Source organism: Salmo salar, chromosome 19 (genome assembly GCF_965601325.2).
Source record: "Salmo salar chromosome 19, fSalSal1, whole genome shotgun sequence".
Classification (NCBI taxonomy): Eukaryota; Metazoa; Chordata; class Actinopteri; order Salmoniformes; family Salmonidae; genus Salmo; species Salmo salar.
In genome coordinates this window covers 77,447,972-77,465,741 of record NC_138309.1, presented here as the reverse complement: position 1 = coordinate 77,465,741, position 17,770 = coordinate 77,447,972, and the positions used below count along the sequence as shown (strand labels likewise).

The following is a 17,770-nucleotide window of genomic DNA, read 5'->3' as shown; positions in this document are numbered from 1 at the left end:
CTAATCATCAAGCCCTCAATGAGTTAAATGAGGTGTGTTTGACAAGGGCTACAGCAAAACTGTGTACTGTTGGGGGTACTCGAGGACCAGGATTGGGAAACACTGTTCTAGACCAGGGATCATCAACTAGATTCAGCTGCAGGCCTTTTTTTTCTTGAGCGAATGGTCAGGGGGCTGGAACAAAATTACAAATAATTTGTAGACTGCAAATTGACTGCAAGAACGTTCTGTGTTATTGACTGTTTCGCTTGTTTATTCCATGTGTAACTCTGTGTTGTTGTTTCTGTCGCACTGCTTTGCTTTATCTTGGCCAGGTCGCAGTTGTAAATGAGAACTTGTTCTCAACTAGCCTACCTGGTTAAATAAAGGTGAAATAAAAATTCATTTTAAAAAAGAAGCCCAAACAGATATAATGCTTGACTAAAACATAATAATTTCAAACCTTGCTTACATTTGTATACGATCACGTGTCTCTCTATTATTACACTGCCGAGCGGCGCAGCGTTCTAAGGCACTGCATCTCAGTGCTTGAGGTGTCACTACAGACACCCTGGATTCGAATCCAGGCTGTATCACAACCAGCCGTGATTGGGAGTCCCATAGGGCGGCGCACAGTTGTCCGTGTTTGGCCGGTGTAGGCCATCATTGTAAATAATAATTTGTTCTCAACTACCTTGCCTAGTTAAACAAAGGTTCAATTTCAAATAAAAATTATTTTGCGTGGGAATACTTGGGAACAGATTTCTTAAATTAAAATCAATTGGAGCTGATTTCCTGGTGTTTCTACAGTCTTTTAATCTTGATGGTTGTACAGTCATCTCAAATAAAACTGTCAAGGACCTCGGCGTTACTCTGGACCCTGATCTCTCTTTTGACGAACATATCAAGACTGTTTCAAGGACAGCTTTTTTCCATCTACGTAGCATTGCAAAAATCTGAAACTTTCTGTCCAAAAATGATGCAGAAAAATGTATCCATGCTTTTGTCACTTCTAGGTTAGACTACTGCAATGCTCTACTTTCCGGCTACCCGGATAAAGCACTAAATAAACTTCAGTTAGTGCTAAACACGGCTGCTAGAAACTTGACTAGAACCAAAAAAATGGATCATATTACTCCAGTGCTAGCCTCTCTACACTGGCTTCCTGTTAAGGCAAGGGCTGATTTCAAGGTTTTACTGCTAACCTACAAAGCATTACATGGGCTTGCTCCTACCTATCTTTCCGATTTGGTCCTGCCGTACATACCTACACGTACGCTACGGTCACAAGACGCAGGCCTCCTAACTGTCCCTGGAATTTCTAAGCAAACAGCTGTAGGCAGGGCTTTATCCTATAGAGCTCAATTTTTATGGAATGGTCTGCCTACCCATGTGAGAGACGCAGACTTGGTCTCAACCTTTAAGTCTTTATTGAAGACTCATCTCTTCAGTAGGTCCTATGATAGAGTGTAGTCTGGCCCAGGAGTGTGAATGTGAACAGAAAGGCACTGGAGCAACGAACCGCCCTTGCTGTCTCTGCCTGGCCGGTTCCCCTCTCTCCACTGGGATTCTCTGCCTCTAACCCTATTACAGGGGCTGAGTCACTGGCTTACTGGTGCTCTTCCATGCCGTCCCTAGGAGGGGTGCGTCACTTGAGTGGGTTGAGTCACTGACGTGATCTTCCTGTCTGGGTTAGCGCCCCCCCTTGGGTTGTGCTGTGGCGGAGATCTTTGTGGGCTATACTCGGCCTTGTCTCAGGATGGTAAGTTGGTGGTTGAAGAAATCCCTCTAGTGGTGTGGGGCTGTGCTTTGGCAAAGTGGGTGGGGTTATATCCTGCCTGTTTGGCCCTGTCCGGGGGTATCGTCGGATGGGGCCACAGTGTCTCCTGGCCCCTCTTGTCTCGGCCTCCTGTATTTATGCTGCAGTAGTTTATGTGTCGGGGGGCTAGGGTCAGTCTGTTATATCTGGAGTATTTCTCCTGTCTTATCCAGTGTCCTGTGTGAATTTAAGTATGCTCTCTCTAATTCTCTCTCTCGCTTTCTCTCTCTTTCTTCTTTCTTTCTTTCTTTCTTTCTTTCTTTCTTTCTTTCTTTCTTTCTTTCTTTCTTTCTTTCTTTCTTTCTTTCTTTCTTTCTCTCTCCCGGAGGACCTGAGCCCTATGACCATGCCTCAGGACTACCTGGCCTGATGACTCCTTGCTGTCCCCAGTCCACCTGGCCGTGCTGCTGCTCCAGTTTCAACTGTTCTGCCTGTGGCTATGGAACCCTGACCTGTTCACCGGACGTGCTACCTGTCCCAGACCTGCTGTTTTCAACTCTCTAGAGACAGCAGGAGCGGTAGAGATATTCTGAATGATCGGCTATGAAAAGCCAACTGACATTTACTCCTGAGGTGCTGACCTATTGCACCCTCGACATCCACTGTGATTATTATTATTTGACCCTGCTGATCATCTATGAACATTTGAACATCTTGGCCATGTTCTGTTATAATCTCCACCTGGCACAGCCAGAAGAGGACTGGCCACCCCTCATAGCCTGGTTCCTCTCTAGGTTTCTTCCTAGGTTCTGGCCTTTCTAGGGAGTTTTTCCTAGCCACCGTGCTTCTACACCTGCATTGCTTGCTGTTTGGGGTTTTAGGCTGGGTTTCTGTACAGCACTTTGAGATTTCAGCTGATATAAGAAGCTTTATAAATAAACTTGATTTGATGTCCAACAATAATAAAAAAAAATTATAATAATAATATAATAATAATATAATATATATACATATATTATTTATTTATTTTTTGCTCAGAGAACTTGAGGGGCCAAATAAAACCACCTGCGGGCCAAATTCGGGTCACCAGTTGGGGAACCCTGCTGTAGACTATAGAAGAAAAAGGAATTTTATGATCGAACGCAACTAAATTACTTATTTTGTATCAAATGATGATGAATATCACAATCATACCCATATGGCAGCATATCCACAGGGTTGACCCGTCACAACCAACAGGAACGAGCATCACCCCCTCAACCACTTGCCCAATAGACAACGCAGGCATTTCCATCTACTAAAACAACCTAAAAGTACACAAACACTAACTACCACAGCAGCAGAGGAACAACTTGAGCCATGTTGTTGTTTGTATTCCGTTCCCACCCTTCAGACACATACTGGACATATGGGACTGACCAGAGTTCGAATCCAGGTTTCCCGAGTGCGACTGTACTATATTTGCCTTTTGAGCTAAAGCCTAGGCATTAAGTCGGGGAGCTAACACAACTCTCCAGGTTTCAGAGAAGGTTACAGATCATGCGAGCGTGGTACAGTGAACCAACCCAGTTACACACAAAGGAAATGGCCTTACCTTTCCTGGCCCTGGAGAAGAGCTTGACGTTGACGGGAGAGGTGGAGGTGGAGTTAGACGTAGAGTCTCTGGAGGAGGAGCGGAAGATGCCGCTGAAGCTCAGGCGACGAGACGACTTGGGTGGGGAGTCCTGTTGGGACGAAGGGTAGGGGAAGATGGTTTTGGGGGAGCCTGGGCTGTTCTTGGTCTTGACAGGGGCTGACTTGGGACTGGAGGGCCGACTGAAGGGACCCCGGGTGAAGAAACCTTTCGTTGGGCTGACTGAGTGGCAACTCCCTCCACCCTGAGGGAGAAAACAAAGAGTTAACCGATTTCTTTGTAGGTAAAGTGTTCTACTTTCTTTTGACAATACAGCCCCACAGCAGCGAGCTGAGAGAGTGACGATTAAGATCCAGACTATGTTTGACAGGTTAATATTCTGTGAGTGAATATTTTCTAAAGCCATAATTTCCATGTTACATCAGTCCAGAATCTACAGTACAAATTTGTATCTAGTGTAACTGTGCATATTCTGAAGTTACTGTTACAAGACATTGATGTAGGTACATCACAGAGAAGTAGCCTGAAACTCTAATATACACAAAATGCACAATTCTATATAGCTATTCAACTACTCAAATGTTATTTCATGCCATTCCTTATTAAGAGGAAATAGCTCCCACTATCTGTTTCAAGAGATAGATCCAATCAAGAAAACATATTAAACCTGGTTTTCTATCACTCTGCCATTCATGGGGGTGTCCAATCTTCAATACACAAAGGCAGGGACTTTGTGAAGCCTAAAAAATGGGTTCAATGTCACAAATATGCTGTCCTGATATACAAGTTTCTTGTAATGTTTTCCTGGTCAGATAGATAGAGCATTGATTATTAGCAGGACTACGTACTAGAGCTGGGAATATAAACCAAAAGGTATCGATACCAAACAAACCGACCACTTATCATGGACAATTTCCTGATATAGTTCATTCCAATAAATAACCTAAAGGGCCCTACTAGAGAAATGTGAAGTTTCAAATGTAATAAGTTTGCTATGGGTGTTTGTTGATGGGGAAAGTGATATCTACAACATTCAAAGTAGGAGTAGTAGTTACCCCTTACAGGCGATTTCCATGGCCCCGCAGAAATCTAAATAGTGCAATAAAAAAATCCCATCAAAATTGGTCAATTTAAACTAAAGATATGTTTTTTTTGCATTGGATGCGTCTCAATCCAACACATCCGCCAATGTCACACTTCCGCATCTGCAGTGAAAGGTGGAAGAGCTAGAGTAGCGTTTGAGACGACCCAAAAATCACTTTATAGAAAGGTGAGACTCTCACGAACATGTTGGCGTTCTCCGTTTTGTTCTATGATCCCAACAAGCGTCTTGGGACTCATCTGAAGTCGGTACAGACAATCTGCCAACTTCTGTCTGGAGCGTCCAAACAGTTGGGGCTACACACTAATATGAGCCCTCTGTGGAAAGGTGAGACTCTCACAAACACGTACATGTCGGTTGTTTTGTTCTAGGATTCCCATAAGCCCTGTCGGAATGTCCCCTTGTACCAGTTTAAAAAATGAATGGAAGTATATATGGTGATAGTATAATGCCAAAAATAAGAGGTTAAATATACAGTTGAAGTCAGAAGTTTACATACACCTTAGCCAAATACATTTAAACTCCATTCCTGACATTTAATCATAGAAAGAATTCTGTGACTTAGGTCAGTTAGGATCATAACTTTATTTTAAGAATGTGAAATGTTTGAATAATAGTAGAGAGAATGATTTATTTCATCTTTTATTTCTTTCATCACATTCCCTGTGGGTCAGAAGTTTACATACACTCAATTCGTACTTGGTAGCATTGCCTTTAAATTGTTTAACTTGGGTCAAACGTTTCAGGTAGCCTTCCACAAGCTTCCCACAATAAGTTAGAATTTTGGCCCATTCCTCCTGACAGAGCTGGTGTAACAAAGTCAGGATTGTAGGCCTCCTTGCTCGCACACGATTTTTCAGTTCTGCCCACAAATCTTCTATGGGATTGAGGTCAGGGCTTTGTGATGGCCACTCCAATACCTTGACTTTGTTGTCTTTAAGCCATTTTGCCACAACTTTGGAAGTATGCTTGGGGTCAATGTCCATTTGGAAGACCCATTTGCAACCAAGCTTTAACTTCCTGACTGATGTCTTGAGATGTTGCTTCAATATATCCACGTAATTTTCCTTTTTCATGATACCATCTATTTTGTGAAGTACACCAGTCCCTCTTGTAGAAAAGCACCCCCACAACATGATGCTGCCACCCCCGTGCTTCACGGTTGGGATGGTGTTCTTCAGCTTGCAAGCGTCCCCCTTTTTCCTCCAAACATAACGATGGTCATTACGGACAAACAATTCTATTTTTGTTTCATCAGACCAGAGGATATTTCTACAAAAAGTACGATCTTTGTCCCCATGTACAGTTGCAATCCGTAGTCTGGCTTTTTTATGGCAACTTCGGAGCAGTGGCTTCTTCCTTGCTGAGTGGCCTTTCAGGTTATGTTGATATACATTGGGGGGGAAAAGTATTTGATCCCCTGCTGATTTTGTACGTTTGCCCACTTACAAAGAAATAATCAGTCTATAATTTTAATAGTAGGTTTATTTGAACAGTGAGAGACAGAATAACAACAAAGAAATCCAGAAAAAAGCATGTCAAAAATGTTATAAAATGATTTGTATTTTAGTGAGGGAAATAAGTATTTGACTCCTCTGCAAAACATGACTTAGTACTTGGTGGCAAAACCCTTGTTGGCAATCACAGAGGTCAGATGTTTCTTGTAGTTGGCCAACAGGTTTGCACACACCTCAGGAGGGATTTTGTCCCACTCCTCTTTGCAGATATTCTCCAAGTCATTAAGGTTTCGAGGCTGACGTTTGGCGAACCTTCAGCTCCCTCCACAGATTTTCTATGGGATTAAGGTCTGGAGACTGGCTAGGCCACTCCAGGACCTTAATGTGCTTCTTCTTGAGCCACTCCTTTGTTGCCTTGGCCGTGTGTTTTGGGTCATTGTCATGCTGGAATACCCATCCACGACCCATTTTCAATGCCCTGGCTGAGGGAAGGAGGTTTTCACCCAAGATATGACGGTACATGGCCCCGTCCATCGTCCCTTTGATGCGGTGAAGTTGTCCTGTCCCCTTAGCAGAAAAACACCCCCAAAGCATAATGTTTCCACCTCCATGTTTGACGGTGGAGATGGTGTTCTTGGAGTCATAGGCAGCATTCCTCCTCCTCCAAACACGGCGAGTTGAGTTGATGTCAAAGAGCTCCACTTTGGTCTCATCTGACCACAACACTTTCACCAGTTGTCCTCTGAGTCATTCAGATGTTCATTGGCAGACTTCAGACGGGCCTGTATATGTATTCTTGAGCAGGGGGACCTTGCGGGTGCTGCAGGATTTCAGTCCTTCACGGCATAGTGTGTTACCAATTGTTTTCTTGGTGACTATGGTCCCAGCTGCCTTGAGATCATTGACAAGATCCTCCCGTGTAGTTCTGGGCTGATTCCTCACCGTTCTCATGATCATTGCAACTCCACGAGGTGAGATCTTGCATGGAGCCCCAGGCCGAGGGATATTGACAGTTCTTTTGTGTTTTTTCCATTTGTGAATAATCGCACCAAATGTTGTCACCTTCTCACCAAGCTGCTTGGCGATGGTCTTGTAGCCCATTCCAGCCATGTGTAGGTCTACAATCTTGTCCCTGACATCCTTGGAGAGCTCTTTGGTCTTGGCCATGGTGGAGAGTTTGGAATCTGATTGATTGATTGCTTCTGTGGACAGGTGTCTTTTTTACAGGTAACAAGCTGCGGTTAGGAGCACTCCCTTTAAGAGTGTGCTCCTAATCTCAGCTCGTTACCTGTATAAAAGACACCTGGGAGCCAGAAATCTTTCTGATTGAGAGGGAGTCAAATACTTATTTCCCTCATTAAAATGCAAATCAATTTATTACATTTTTGAAATGTGTTTTTCTGGATATTTTTGTTGTTATTCTGTCTCTCACTGTTCAAATAAACCTACCATTAAAATTATAGACTGATCCTTTCTTTGTCAGTGGGCAAACGTACAAAATCAGCAAGGCATCAAATACTTTTTTCCCCCACTGTAGGACTTGTTTTACTGTGGATATAGATACTTTTGTACCTGTTTCCTCCTGCATCTTCACAAGGTCCTTTGCTGTTGTTCTGGGATTGATTTGCACTTTTCGCACCAAAGTACGTTCATCTATAGGAGACGCGTCTCCTTCCTGAGCGGTATGACGGCTGCGTGGTCCCATGGTGTTTATACTTGCGTACTATTGTTTGTACAGATGAACGTGGTACCTTCAGGCGTTTGAAAATTGCTCCCAAGGATGAACCAGACTTGTGGAGGTCTACAATTTTTTTTCTGAGGTCAAGCAGAGAGACACTGAGCTTGAAGGTAGGCCTTGAAATTCATCCACAGGTTCACCTCCAATTGACTCAAATGATGTCAATCAGCCTATCAGAGCTTCTAAAGCCATGACATCATTTTCTGGAATTTTCCAAGCTGTTTAAAGGCACAGTCAACTTAGTTTATGTAAACTTCTGACCCACTGGAATTGTGATACAGTGAATTATAAGTGAAATAATCTGTATGTTAAAACCTGTTGGGGCTAGGGGGCAGAATTTGCACGGCCGGATAAAAAACGTACCCAAATTAAACTGGTTACTACTCTTGACCAGAAAGGAGAATATGCATATAATTAGTAGATTTGGATGGAAAACACTCTAAAGTTTCTAAAACTGTTTGAATGGTGTCTGTGAGTATAACAGAACTCATATGGCAGGCCAAAACCTGAGAAGATTCCATACAGGAAGTGCCCTGTCTGACAATTTGTTGTCCTTCAGTTGCATCTCTATCGAAAATACAGCATCTCTGCTGTAACGTGACATTTTCTAAGACTTCCATTGGCTCTCAGAAGGCGCCAGAAAGTGTAATGGGGTGTCTGCTGTCTCTGGGCGAAGAACAGCAGGAGAATATTTGTGAATGGTCAGCCTGGGAACAGTGACACTGGAGATGCGCGTTCATGAGAATTCTCAATTTTTTCTTTCAGCCTTTGAATGAATACAACGTCGCCCGGTTGGAATATTATCGCTATTTTACGAGAAAAATAGCATAAAAATTGATTTTAAACAGCGTTTGACATGCTTCGAAGTACGGTAATGGGATATTTTGACATTTTTTTGTCATGAAATGCGCTCACGCGTCACCCTTCGGATAGTGACCTGAATGCACGAACAAAACGGAGGTATTTGGATATAACTATGGATTATTTGGAACCAAAACAACATTTGTTGTTGAAGTAGAAGTCCTGGGAGTGCATTCTGACGAAGAACAGCAAAGGTAATCCAATTTTTCTTATAGTAAATCTGAGTTTGGTGAAGGCCAAACTTGGTGGGTGTCAAATTAGCTAGCCATGATGGCCAGGCTATGTACTCAGAATATCGCAAAATGTGCTTTTGCCAAAAAGCTATTTTAAAATCTGACACCGCGATTGCATAAAGGAGTTCTGTATCTATAATTCTTAAAATAATTGTTATGTATTTTGTGAACGTTAATCATGAGTAATTTAGTAAATTCACCGGAAGTTTGCGGTTTGTATGCTAGTTCTGAACATCACGTGCTAATGTAAAAAGCTGGTTTTTGATATAAATATGAACTTCATTGAACAAAACATGCATGTATTGTATAACATAATGTCTTAGGAGTGTCATCTGATAAAGATCATCAAAGGTTAGTGCTGCATTTATCTGTGGTTTTGGTTTTTGTGACATATATGCTTGCTTTGAAAATGTCTGTGTGATTATTTTTGGCAGGGTACTCTCCTGACATAATCTAATGTTTTGCTTTCGCTGTAAAGCCTTTTTGAAATCGGACAATGTGGTTAGATTAATGAGAGTCTTGTATTTAAAATGGTGTAAATAGTCATATGTTTGAGAAATTTAAGTTATAGCATTTTTGAGATATTTGTATTTTGCGACACGTGATTCCACTGGCTGTTGACTAGGTGGGACGCTTGGGTTAACAATTGTTGGAAAAATTACTTGTGTCATGCACAATGTAGATGTCCTAACCGACTTGCAGAAACTATAGTTTGTTTGCAAGAAATTTGTAGAGTGGTTGATAAACAAGTTTTAATGACTCCAACCTAAGTGTATGTAAACTTCCGACTTCAACTGTATATATCTCTCAGAATAGGACAGACACTGAAGAATAAACTTCCCTTTGATTATTTTGGGGGACTATCTGTTGTTCCACGTGGTTCTTCCATGTAGTTGAATGTTTAATAAATATATGTATTTCCAGTACCTGTCAAAAGTTTGGACACACCTACTTATTCAAGGGTTTCCGTTATTTGTAATATTTTATACATTGTAGAATAATAGAGAAGACATCAACACTATGAAATGACACATATGGAATCATGTAGTGACAAAAAAAATGTTAAACAAATTGAAATATATTTTATATTTCAGATTCTTCAAAGTAGCCACCCTTTGCCTTGATGACAGCTTTGCACACTCTTGGCATTCTCACAACCAGCTTCATGAGGTAGTCACCTGGAATGCTTTTCCAACAGTCTTGAAGTTGTTCCCACATATGCTGAGCACTTGTTGGCTGCTTTTCCTTCACTCTGCGGCCCAACTCATCTCAAACCATCTCAATTGGGTTGAGTTCAGGTGATTATGGAGGCCAGGTCCTCTGATGCAGCACACCATCACTCTCCTTCTTGGTAAAATAGCCCTTAGACAGCCTGGAGGTATGTTTTGGGTCATTGTCCTGTTGAAAAACAAATGATAGTCCCACTAAGCGCAAACCAGATGGAATGGTGTATCACTGCAGAATGCTGTGGTAGCCATGCTGGTTAAGTGTGCCTTGAATTCTAAATAAATCACTGACAGTGTCACCAGCAAAGCACCAATACACCATCACACCTCTTCCTCCATGCTTCACGGTGGGAACCACACATGCGGAGATCATCCGTTAACTTACTCCTTATCAGACAAAAGGACAGATTTCCACCGGTCTGATGTTTGTTTTTTTATTTATTTTTATTCCATCATCTTTGAAATGCAAGAGAAAGGCCACAATGAATTATTCCAGCTTAGGCACCATTTAGATATTGGCCTCTCGACGGCAGCAGTGTATGTGCAAAGTTTTAGACTTATCCAATAAACCACTGCATTTCTGTTCAAAATGTTGTATCAAGTCTGCCCAAATGTGTCTAATTGGTTTATTGATACATTTTCAAGTTCATAACTGTGCACTCTTCTCAAACAATAGCATGGTATTCTTTCACTGTAAATTGGACAGTGCAGTTAGATTAACAAGAATGTAAGCTTTCTGCCCATACCAGATATGTCTATGTCCTGGGAAATGTTCTTGTTACTTACAACCTCATGCTAATCACATTAGCCTACGTTAGCCTAACCGTCCCACCGGGGGGACACCTATCCCTTAGAGGGAAAGAAATTCCATAAATGTACTTTTAACAAGGCACACCTGTTAATTGAAATGTATTCCGGGTGACTACCTCATGAAGCTGGTTGAGAAATTAAAATATATTTTGATTTGTTTAACACTTTTTTGGTTACTACATGACAGGACCTAGACTGTAGAGGGTTTTAAGGGTAATATAAAACAAAATATTGTGGTGCACATTTATGTTATACATTTATGGTTCAATTCATCGTTATTGTGATAATTCAGTTAATTTATCGTGATACAGATGTTGGTTCATATCGTCCAGCTCTACTCTCCATTCGAAATCAGGGACATTCTTGAAATAATTGAAAATATGAATTTCCGTGCCAAAAGGTCTACTGAACTTGCCCCTTTCAGTAAGCAGCCGAGTTAGAGAGGGATGTGCATCAAAAGCTTTTATTAATGCAAACTGTTCATCATGATTATCTAATAATGCAATGAAGAGTCTGTTATGCTGTCTGAGAGTTTCTGGGATAACAAGACGATTCCCAGAAATGTATTGTAGGTCTTCTCTAATCTCATTGACAGACTATTTAAACAAAGCATCTGACCAAATTACGCAAGATTTTAGTTCTGGGTTAACCGAGATTAGGTCTTCCCTGAATAGTTACAATGTTCAAGCCAAGTCGGGAGCTTTTGACTTGGGGGCAAATAGTCCATTAACGACGAGAGATTAGAGGTAAAGGCTGGTGATGGCATTGGAGTAGATTAAAAATTATAATAATTCAAAAGTATAATCAATGTGAGGAGTGACTCAGCCTTCCCCTTTATTCATATTAATATACCTATGGACATAGATGGCTTCAGGGTTGCATCAAATCAAATGCATAAACTTTTAAGGCATGCAGTAAGAGTATAGAGATTTATATGAAAAACATTCAAATGGGGAATATACAGAAGCTGCAAGCAGCCATGGCGGGGTTCAAGCCCTATAGCACCACAGCGCCACCATTAGGACAATATTTACTAGTTGCCTTTGGATGAGCTACTTCTGTACTCAACATGCCTGCCAAATATCACATCTCAAATCAAACAGATCATGTGATACGCTTTTGATGGATTTTGGACCCGTTTTAATGATGTTAACAACTTTAAACGTCTTCTTTTCCAGAACTATTCGAAGGATCGGCACCAAGTTTGGTATATAGTATCTACAGACGCACGTCTTTAAACGCAACATTTTACAAGACTGTAGCTTAAACAACATGGCCACTATAAGCCAATGAGCTTAAATTAATGTTTTCCCCTGTCCAACATCTCCACCATGCAGCCAAACATAACCATACTCTGCAGGTTAGTTAGACTCACACCCCTGAGCATGTGTGCCAATTCCATGACTCTAAGTCAAACAGATCAATAGATATAAATATGTGGCAATTATAGCGCCACCATGTGGTGGATCTGATTGTTCTTGTATATGTTGAGTCTTGACAGTGTTTGGAACATGCATATCAAGATGAATAACCGTGTCTGATTTATATGCATTTATGTACCAGGTCATGCCCACTTGAATGTTTATTAGTCCATATTAGTCCATGTTGCTTGAGGTACTAGCCTAGAAAATGTTATATTGGGAGACCTTAGTCCATAGACGCTATATCAAGTTTTGTACAGATCGGTCATTTGGTGCCAGAGTAGCTTCGTTGCTTGAACCCCTAAAAAGGGAAAGTGTAGTCGGAATGGACTGGTTATTCTTGCACTGTAATGCTGGTTTTGAACTGTAAACCACTAGGCCTATTACTCTGACTGAGAAAACAATATTTATTTACTTCATTTGATAAGTGTCCAACCCTTTCTCATGTTCAGGTGTTACACAAACATGCTGTTAAACTCCATTTAAATGACATTGCAGCCTCATGTTTTTGGCCTATGTCCAAACCTTAAGCCATTCCCATGGCAAAGTTAGGAAAACAAAAAACATATGTACAAATACACACACACATGCTTGTGCACAAACACACACACCAAAATGTGTGTTAAAAAAAAACACAAGCCTGAGGTAAGGACATAATCTAAAATAACAATCTGGAAAAAATATGAGAAGCAATGCAGGGGCTATATTTACTATAAACAAACCTACTGTTCTGTATTAGGTACAGTTCAGCAACGAGGTAAAGCAACAGTCAGTATGAGAAACCATGGGAATAAAATAGGATATGTACTAAATATGCTAAAACCTTGGGAGGGGAATAATCCACCACACTCTACATCCTTGAAAGCTATCATCTTATTTATCTTTCTCTACAGCCTTCACTGGTTTCCTTGGTGTTTTTTTCTGATTGATAGTCGTCCCTGTAGCTTCCGCTTCAAATCCAGGAAAAAGGGGTTGGACCTTCATGCTCCAAGGTGAGAGATGGAGGACGACATAGAGAGGATTCTGTCTGAGATAAGACTTAACTCATAAATATAAACACTGACTACACTAGAAGGGAACCACTATCATTGCATTTTCAGTTGTTCACATCCCAACACACCCTCACCTTCAATCAGGCAATACCGCACAAGGTTATGTATAGACAGGGGTGCAACTTTGGTTTTAGAAGTGGGGGGGGGCATCAAATATATTTGTAATTGTTTTATTTTTTAATCGGGTCGGATAAGCACTCCACTCGGAGGCGTCCGCATGGTCCTAAAACACATTGTTGCCTCGTTTTGTATCACATTCCAATGATAAAACTGGGGGGGACAAAAATGCAATTTCAGAATGTGGGGGGACCCAGTGAAAGTTGTGCTCCTGTATATAGGCCTGCCATACAGCAGGGTTTCATCTAGCATTAGGCAAGGCTGGTGGCCACCTCGCCTCTAGCTCTCTTGCCCTCCACTTAAAAGAGTTTGGCTTCTATTGGTTTCAACTGATCCTATTGGTGCTAGGATGTTGCTTGGCCTAACAACAGTGGCCTAACAACACAAAGAGTTAAGAGGCTTCATTCCAGACCAAGTTATTAGAACACAGTGTAAGACTGGTAGCCTAGCGGTTAAGAGCATTGGGCCAGTAACCAAAAAGTCAATGGTTTGAATGTGCCATTTTGCAAGGCACTTAACCCCAATTGCTCCTTTAAATCACTCTGGATAAGAGCGTCTGCTAAATGACAGAAAATGTAAGAGAATGTAAGTGTAACCACATCCAATTAAGAGTAATATTGGAAACACCTAAATGAGAACAACAAATTAGATTATTGATTGGATTTGGAACATTGCCAAGTATGAGACATCCATCTCTGAATGACACCACCTGGGAGATCTTCAGTCCTTTTATTGACAGGTAGGCCTACTGTAACATGTCTCCTAATGACATCTCTGCTAGAGGTCGACCGATTATGATTTTTTTTTTTCAACGCCGATACCGATACCGATTATTGGAGGACCAAAAATAGCCGATGCCGATTAATCGGACGTTTTTTTTATTTTTTATTAGTAATAATGACAATTACAACAATACCGAATGAACACTTATTTTAACTTAATATAATACTGCAATAAAATCAATTTAGCCTCAAATAAATAATGAAACGTTCAATTTGGTTTAAATAATGCAAAAACAAAGTGTTGGAGAAGAAAGTAAAAGTGCAATATGTGCCATGTAAAAAAGCTAACGTTTAAGTTCCTTGCTCAGAACATGAGAACATATGAAAGCTGGTGGTTCCTTTTAACATGAGTCTTCAATATTCCCAGGTAAGAAGTTTTAGGTTGTAGTTATTATAGGAATTATAGGACTATTTCTCTCTATACGATTTGTATTTCATATACCTTTGACTATTGGATGTTCTTATAGGCACTTTAGTATTGCCAGTGTAACAGTATAGCTTCCGTCCCTCTACTCGCCCCTACCTGGGCTCGAACCAGGAACACATCGACAACAGCCACCCTCGAAGCATCGTTACCCATCGCTCCACAAAAGCCGCGGCCCTTGCAGAGCAAGGGGAACAACTACTCCAAGTCTCAGAGCGAGTGACGTCACCGATTGAAACGCTATTAGCGCACACCCGCTAACTAGCTAGCCATTTCACATCGGTTACACCAGCCTAATCTCGGGAGTTGATAGGCTTGAAGTCATAAACAGCTCAATGCTTGAAGCATTGCGAAGAGCTGCTGGCAAACGCACGAAAGTGCTGTTTGAATGAATGCTTACGAGCCTGCTGCTGCCTACCATCGCTCAGTCAGACTGCTCTATCAAATATCAAATCATAGACTTAATTATAACATAATAACACACAGAAATACGAGCCTTTGGTCATTAATATGGTCGAATCCGGAAACTATCATTTCGAAAACAAACGTTTATTCTTTCAGTGAAATACGGAACCGTTCCGTATTTTATGTAACGGGCGGCATCCCTAAGTCTAAATATTGCTGTTACATTGTACAACCTTCAATGTTATGTCATAATTATGTACAATTCTGGCAAATTAATTACGGTCTTTGTTAGGAATAAATGGACTTCACACAGTTCGCAACGAGCCAGGCGGCCCAAACTGCTGCATATACACTGACTGCTTGCACGGAACGCAAGAGAAGTGACACAATTTCCCTAATTATAAGAAATTCATGTTAGCAGGCAATATTAACTAAATATGCAGGTTTAAAAATATATACTTGTGTATTGATTTTAAAGAAAGGCATTGATGTTTATGTTTAGGTTTGGTGCAACGACAGTGCTAAATCATCACCCGTTTGGCGAAGTAGGCTGTGATTCGATGAGAAATAACAAGCACCGCATCGATTATATGCAACGCAGGACACGCTAGATAAACTAGTAATATCATCAACCATGTGTAGTTAACTAGTGATTATGTGAAGATTGATTGTTTTTTATAAGTTTAATGCTAGCTAGCAACTTACCTTGGCTTCTTGCTGTCCTCGCATAACAGGTAGTCAGCCTGCCACGCAGGGTCACGTGGAGTGCAATGTAAGGCAGGTGGTTAGAGCGTTGGCCTAGTAACCGGAAGGTTGCAAAAACGAATCCCCGAGCTGACAAGGTAAAAATCTGTCGTTCTGCCCCTGAACAAGGCAGTTAACCCACCGTTCCTAGGCCGTCATTGAAAATAAGAATGTGTTCTTAACTGACTTGCCTAGTTCAATAAAGGTGTAAAAAAAATATATATATATTATAAACATTGAAAAAAAAAAGAATCTGCCAAATCGGTGTCCTAAAATACCGATTTACGATTGTTAGGAAAACTTCAAATCGTCCCTAATTAATCGGCCATTCCGATTAATCGGTCGACCTCTAATCTCTGCCACTTTATTAATTGAAAAATGTGTGTGTGCACCCTATCAGATTGTGTCTTAGTGAGTTTGTGTGTGGGAGTTCAAAGAGAGGCCACCTTCCTCAGCACCAGTACTCTCAGGTCCCTCTCTAACCCAATGACCCAGCACCAGTGCTCTCAGGTCCCGCTCTAACCCAATGACCCAGCACCAGTGCTCTCTGGTCCCGCTCTAACCCAATGTCTCAGCACCAGTGCTCTCAGGTCCCGCTCTAACCCAATGACTCAGCACCAGTGCTCTCAGGTCCTGCTCTAACCCAATGATTCAGCACCAGTACTCTCAGGTCCCACTCTAAACCAATGACTCAGCACCAGTACTCTCAGGTCCCGCTCTAACCCAATGACTCAGCAACAGTACTCTCAGGTCCCACTCTAAACCAATGACTCAGCACCAGTACTCTCAGGTCCCGCTCTAACCCAATGACTCAGCACCAGTACTCTCAGGTCCCGCTCTAACCCAATGACTCAGCAACAGTACTCTCAGGTCCCGCTCTAACCCGATGACTCAGCACTAGGCTCTTGATTGACAGGTCTGGCTCAGCTTATTTCCTCTGTGTGACTGATCACATTATCCCCACAGAGCAGTCATCATATCAAAGGTGTCATGGGTTTTTTTCGGTGTGAAGTCAGGGCCATTCCCCGAATTTAAATAGGTAATGATGAAAGATTGAGGTTTTAATCAAGACTATGTTAATTGAGTTGGGGATGCTTTTAATTTCTATTTCCCTCAATGAAAACAGAATTGAAGTACCAAATGATGGTCTTTGTGATTAACCCTAGCCTGGTCCAAAACTGTACTTGCTGTAGCCAACCACACTATCATTGACACAATCACAAGAGAGGAGTTGGCTGAAGCACATCCAAACTGGATCACCAGGCTAAATGAACACCAACTATCTCTGGATTTCCTCCAAAATAAATATAGATATATTTTCTCAGAGCACACTGAGCTGATGAGGGTGTACCTAGGGACATCACTTTACCTTCCGTATGCCGTCCGTATCCATATGGTCGACATCTCTCTCCAAGAAGGGCATGGCAAACGAGCTGAGGTCCTGTAGAACAAAGGGAGATCACCAGGTTTAGATGGGCATTAGTATAAAAAGACCACCACCTTCACCTTCAATAATTTATCAGCAAAGTCATATTACATAAAGTGGCATAATCTGTTTGCCATGCCACCATTTGTATAACATCAAATTAGATTTCTGAAGTATGTATATTAAATACCTTAGAAAAAGCACACATATCATACCCCCCCCCCCCCAACAACAAAAAAATTCTAACCTGCCCTGTTATTGTAATGGTGAGAGGTTAGCATGTCTTGGGGGTATGATATATGTGCGTCTGTACATTTCCCACTCATCATTATTCACTTTTCATTCAGGACTATCCATTATCATGGTAGCATCCACATTCATGTGGAAGAGTTTAGAAACATATTATATTCTTATTTACAATAAATGTGACTCCAAATTGGCACAATACATTATTTACCATTAACTTCTATTGGGCACAAAATAATCTGAAACACAACCAAAACAAACAGCAAATGCATCTAACAAGTTTGTAGAGCCACAAGCTTGATGTAATCATTGCATGCAAGGAATATGGGACTTAACGTTTGACTACTTTAATACA

General features: G+C 41.3%; 1 protein-coding gene across 4 annotated transcripts in view; it reads right to left on the bottom strand.

Annotated features, from left to right (window-relative positions):
- The window catches only part of prkag2a (protein kinase, AMP-activated, gamma 2 non-catalytic subunit a), a 158,133-nt gene that overhangs the window by 122,784 nt on the left and 17,579 nt on the right, over positions 1 to 17,770 (bottom strand). For all 4 annotated transcript variants that reach the window (XM_014159648.3, XM_045702715.2, XM_014159651.3 and 1 more), the window contains exons 2-3: positions 17,113 to 17,184; positions 3,333 to 3,615 (exon numbers count right to left, since the gene is read on the bottom strand). In XM_014159648.3, the coding sequence (XP_014015123.1) occupies positions 3,333 to 3,615; positions 17,113 to 17,184 (355 nt within the window). The remainder of the gene's footprint in view (positions 1 to 3,332; positions 3,616 to 17,112; positions 17,185 to 17,770) is intronic.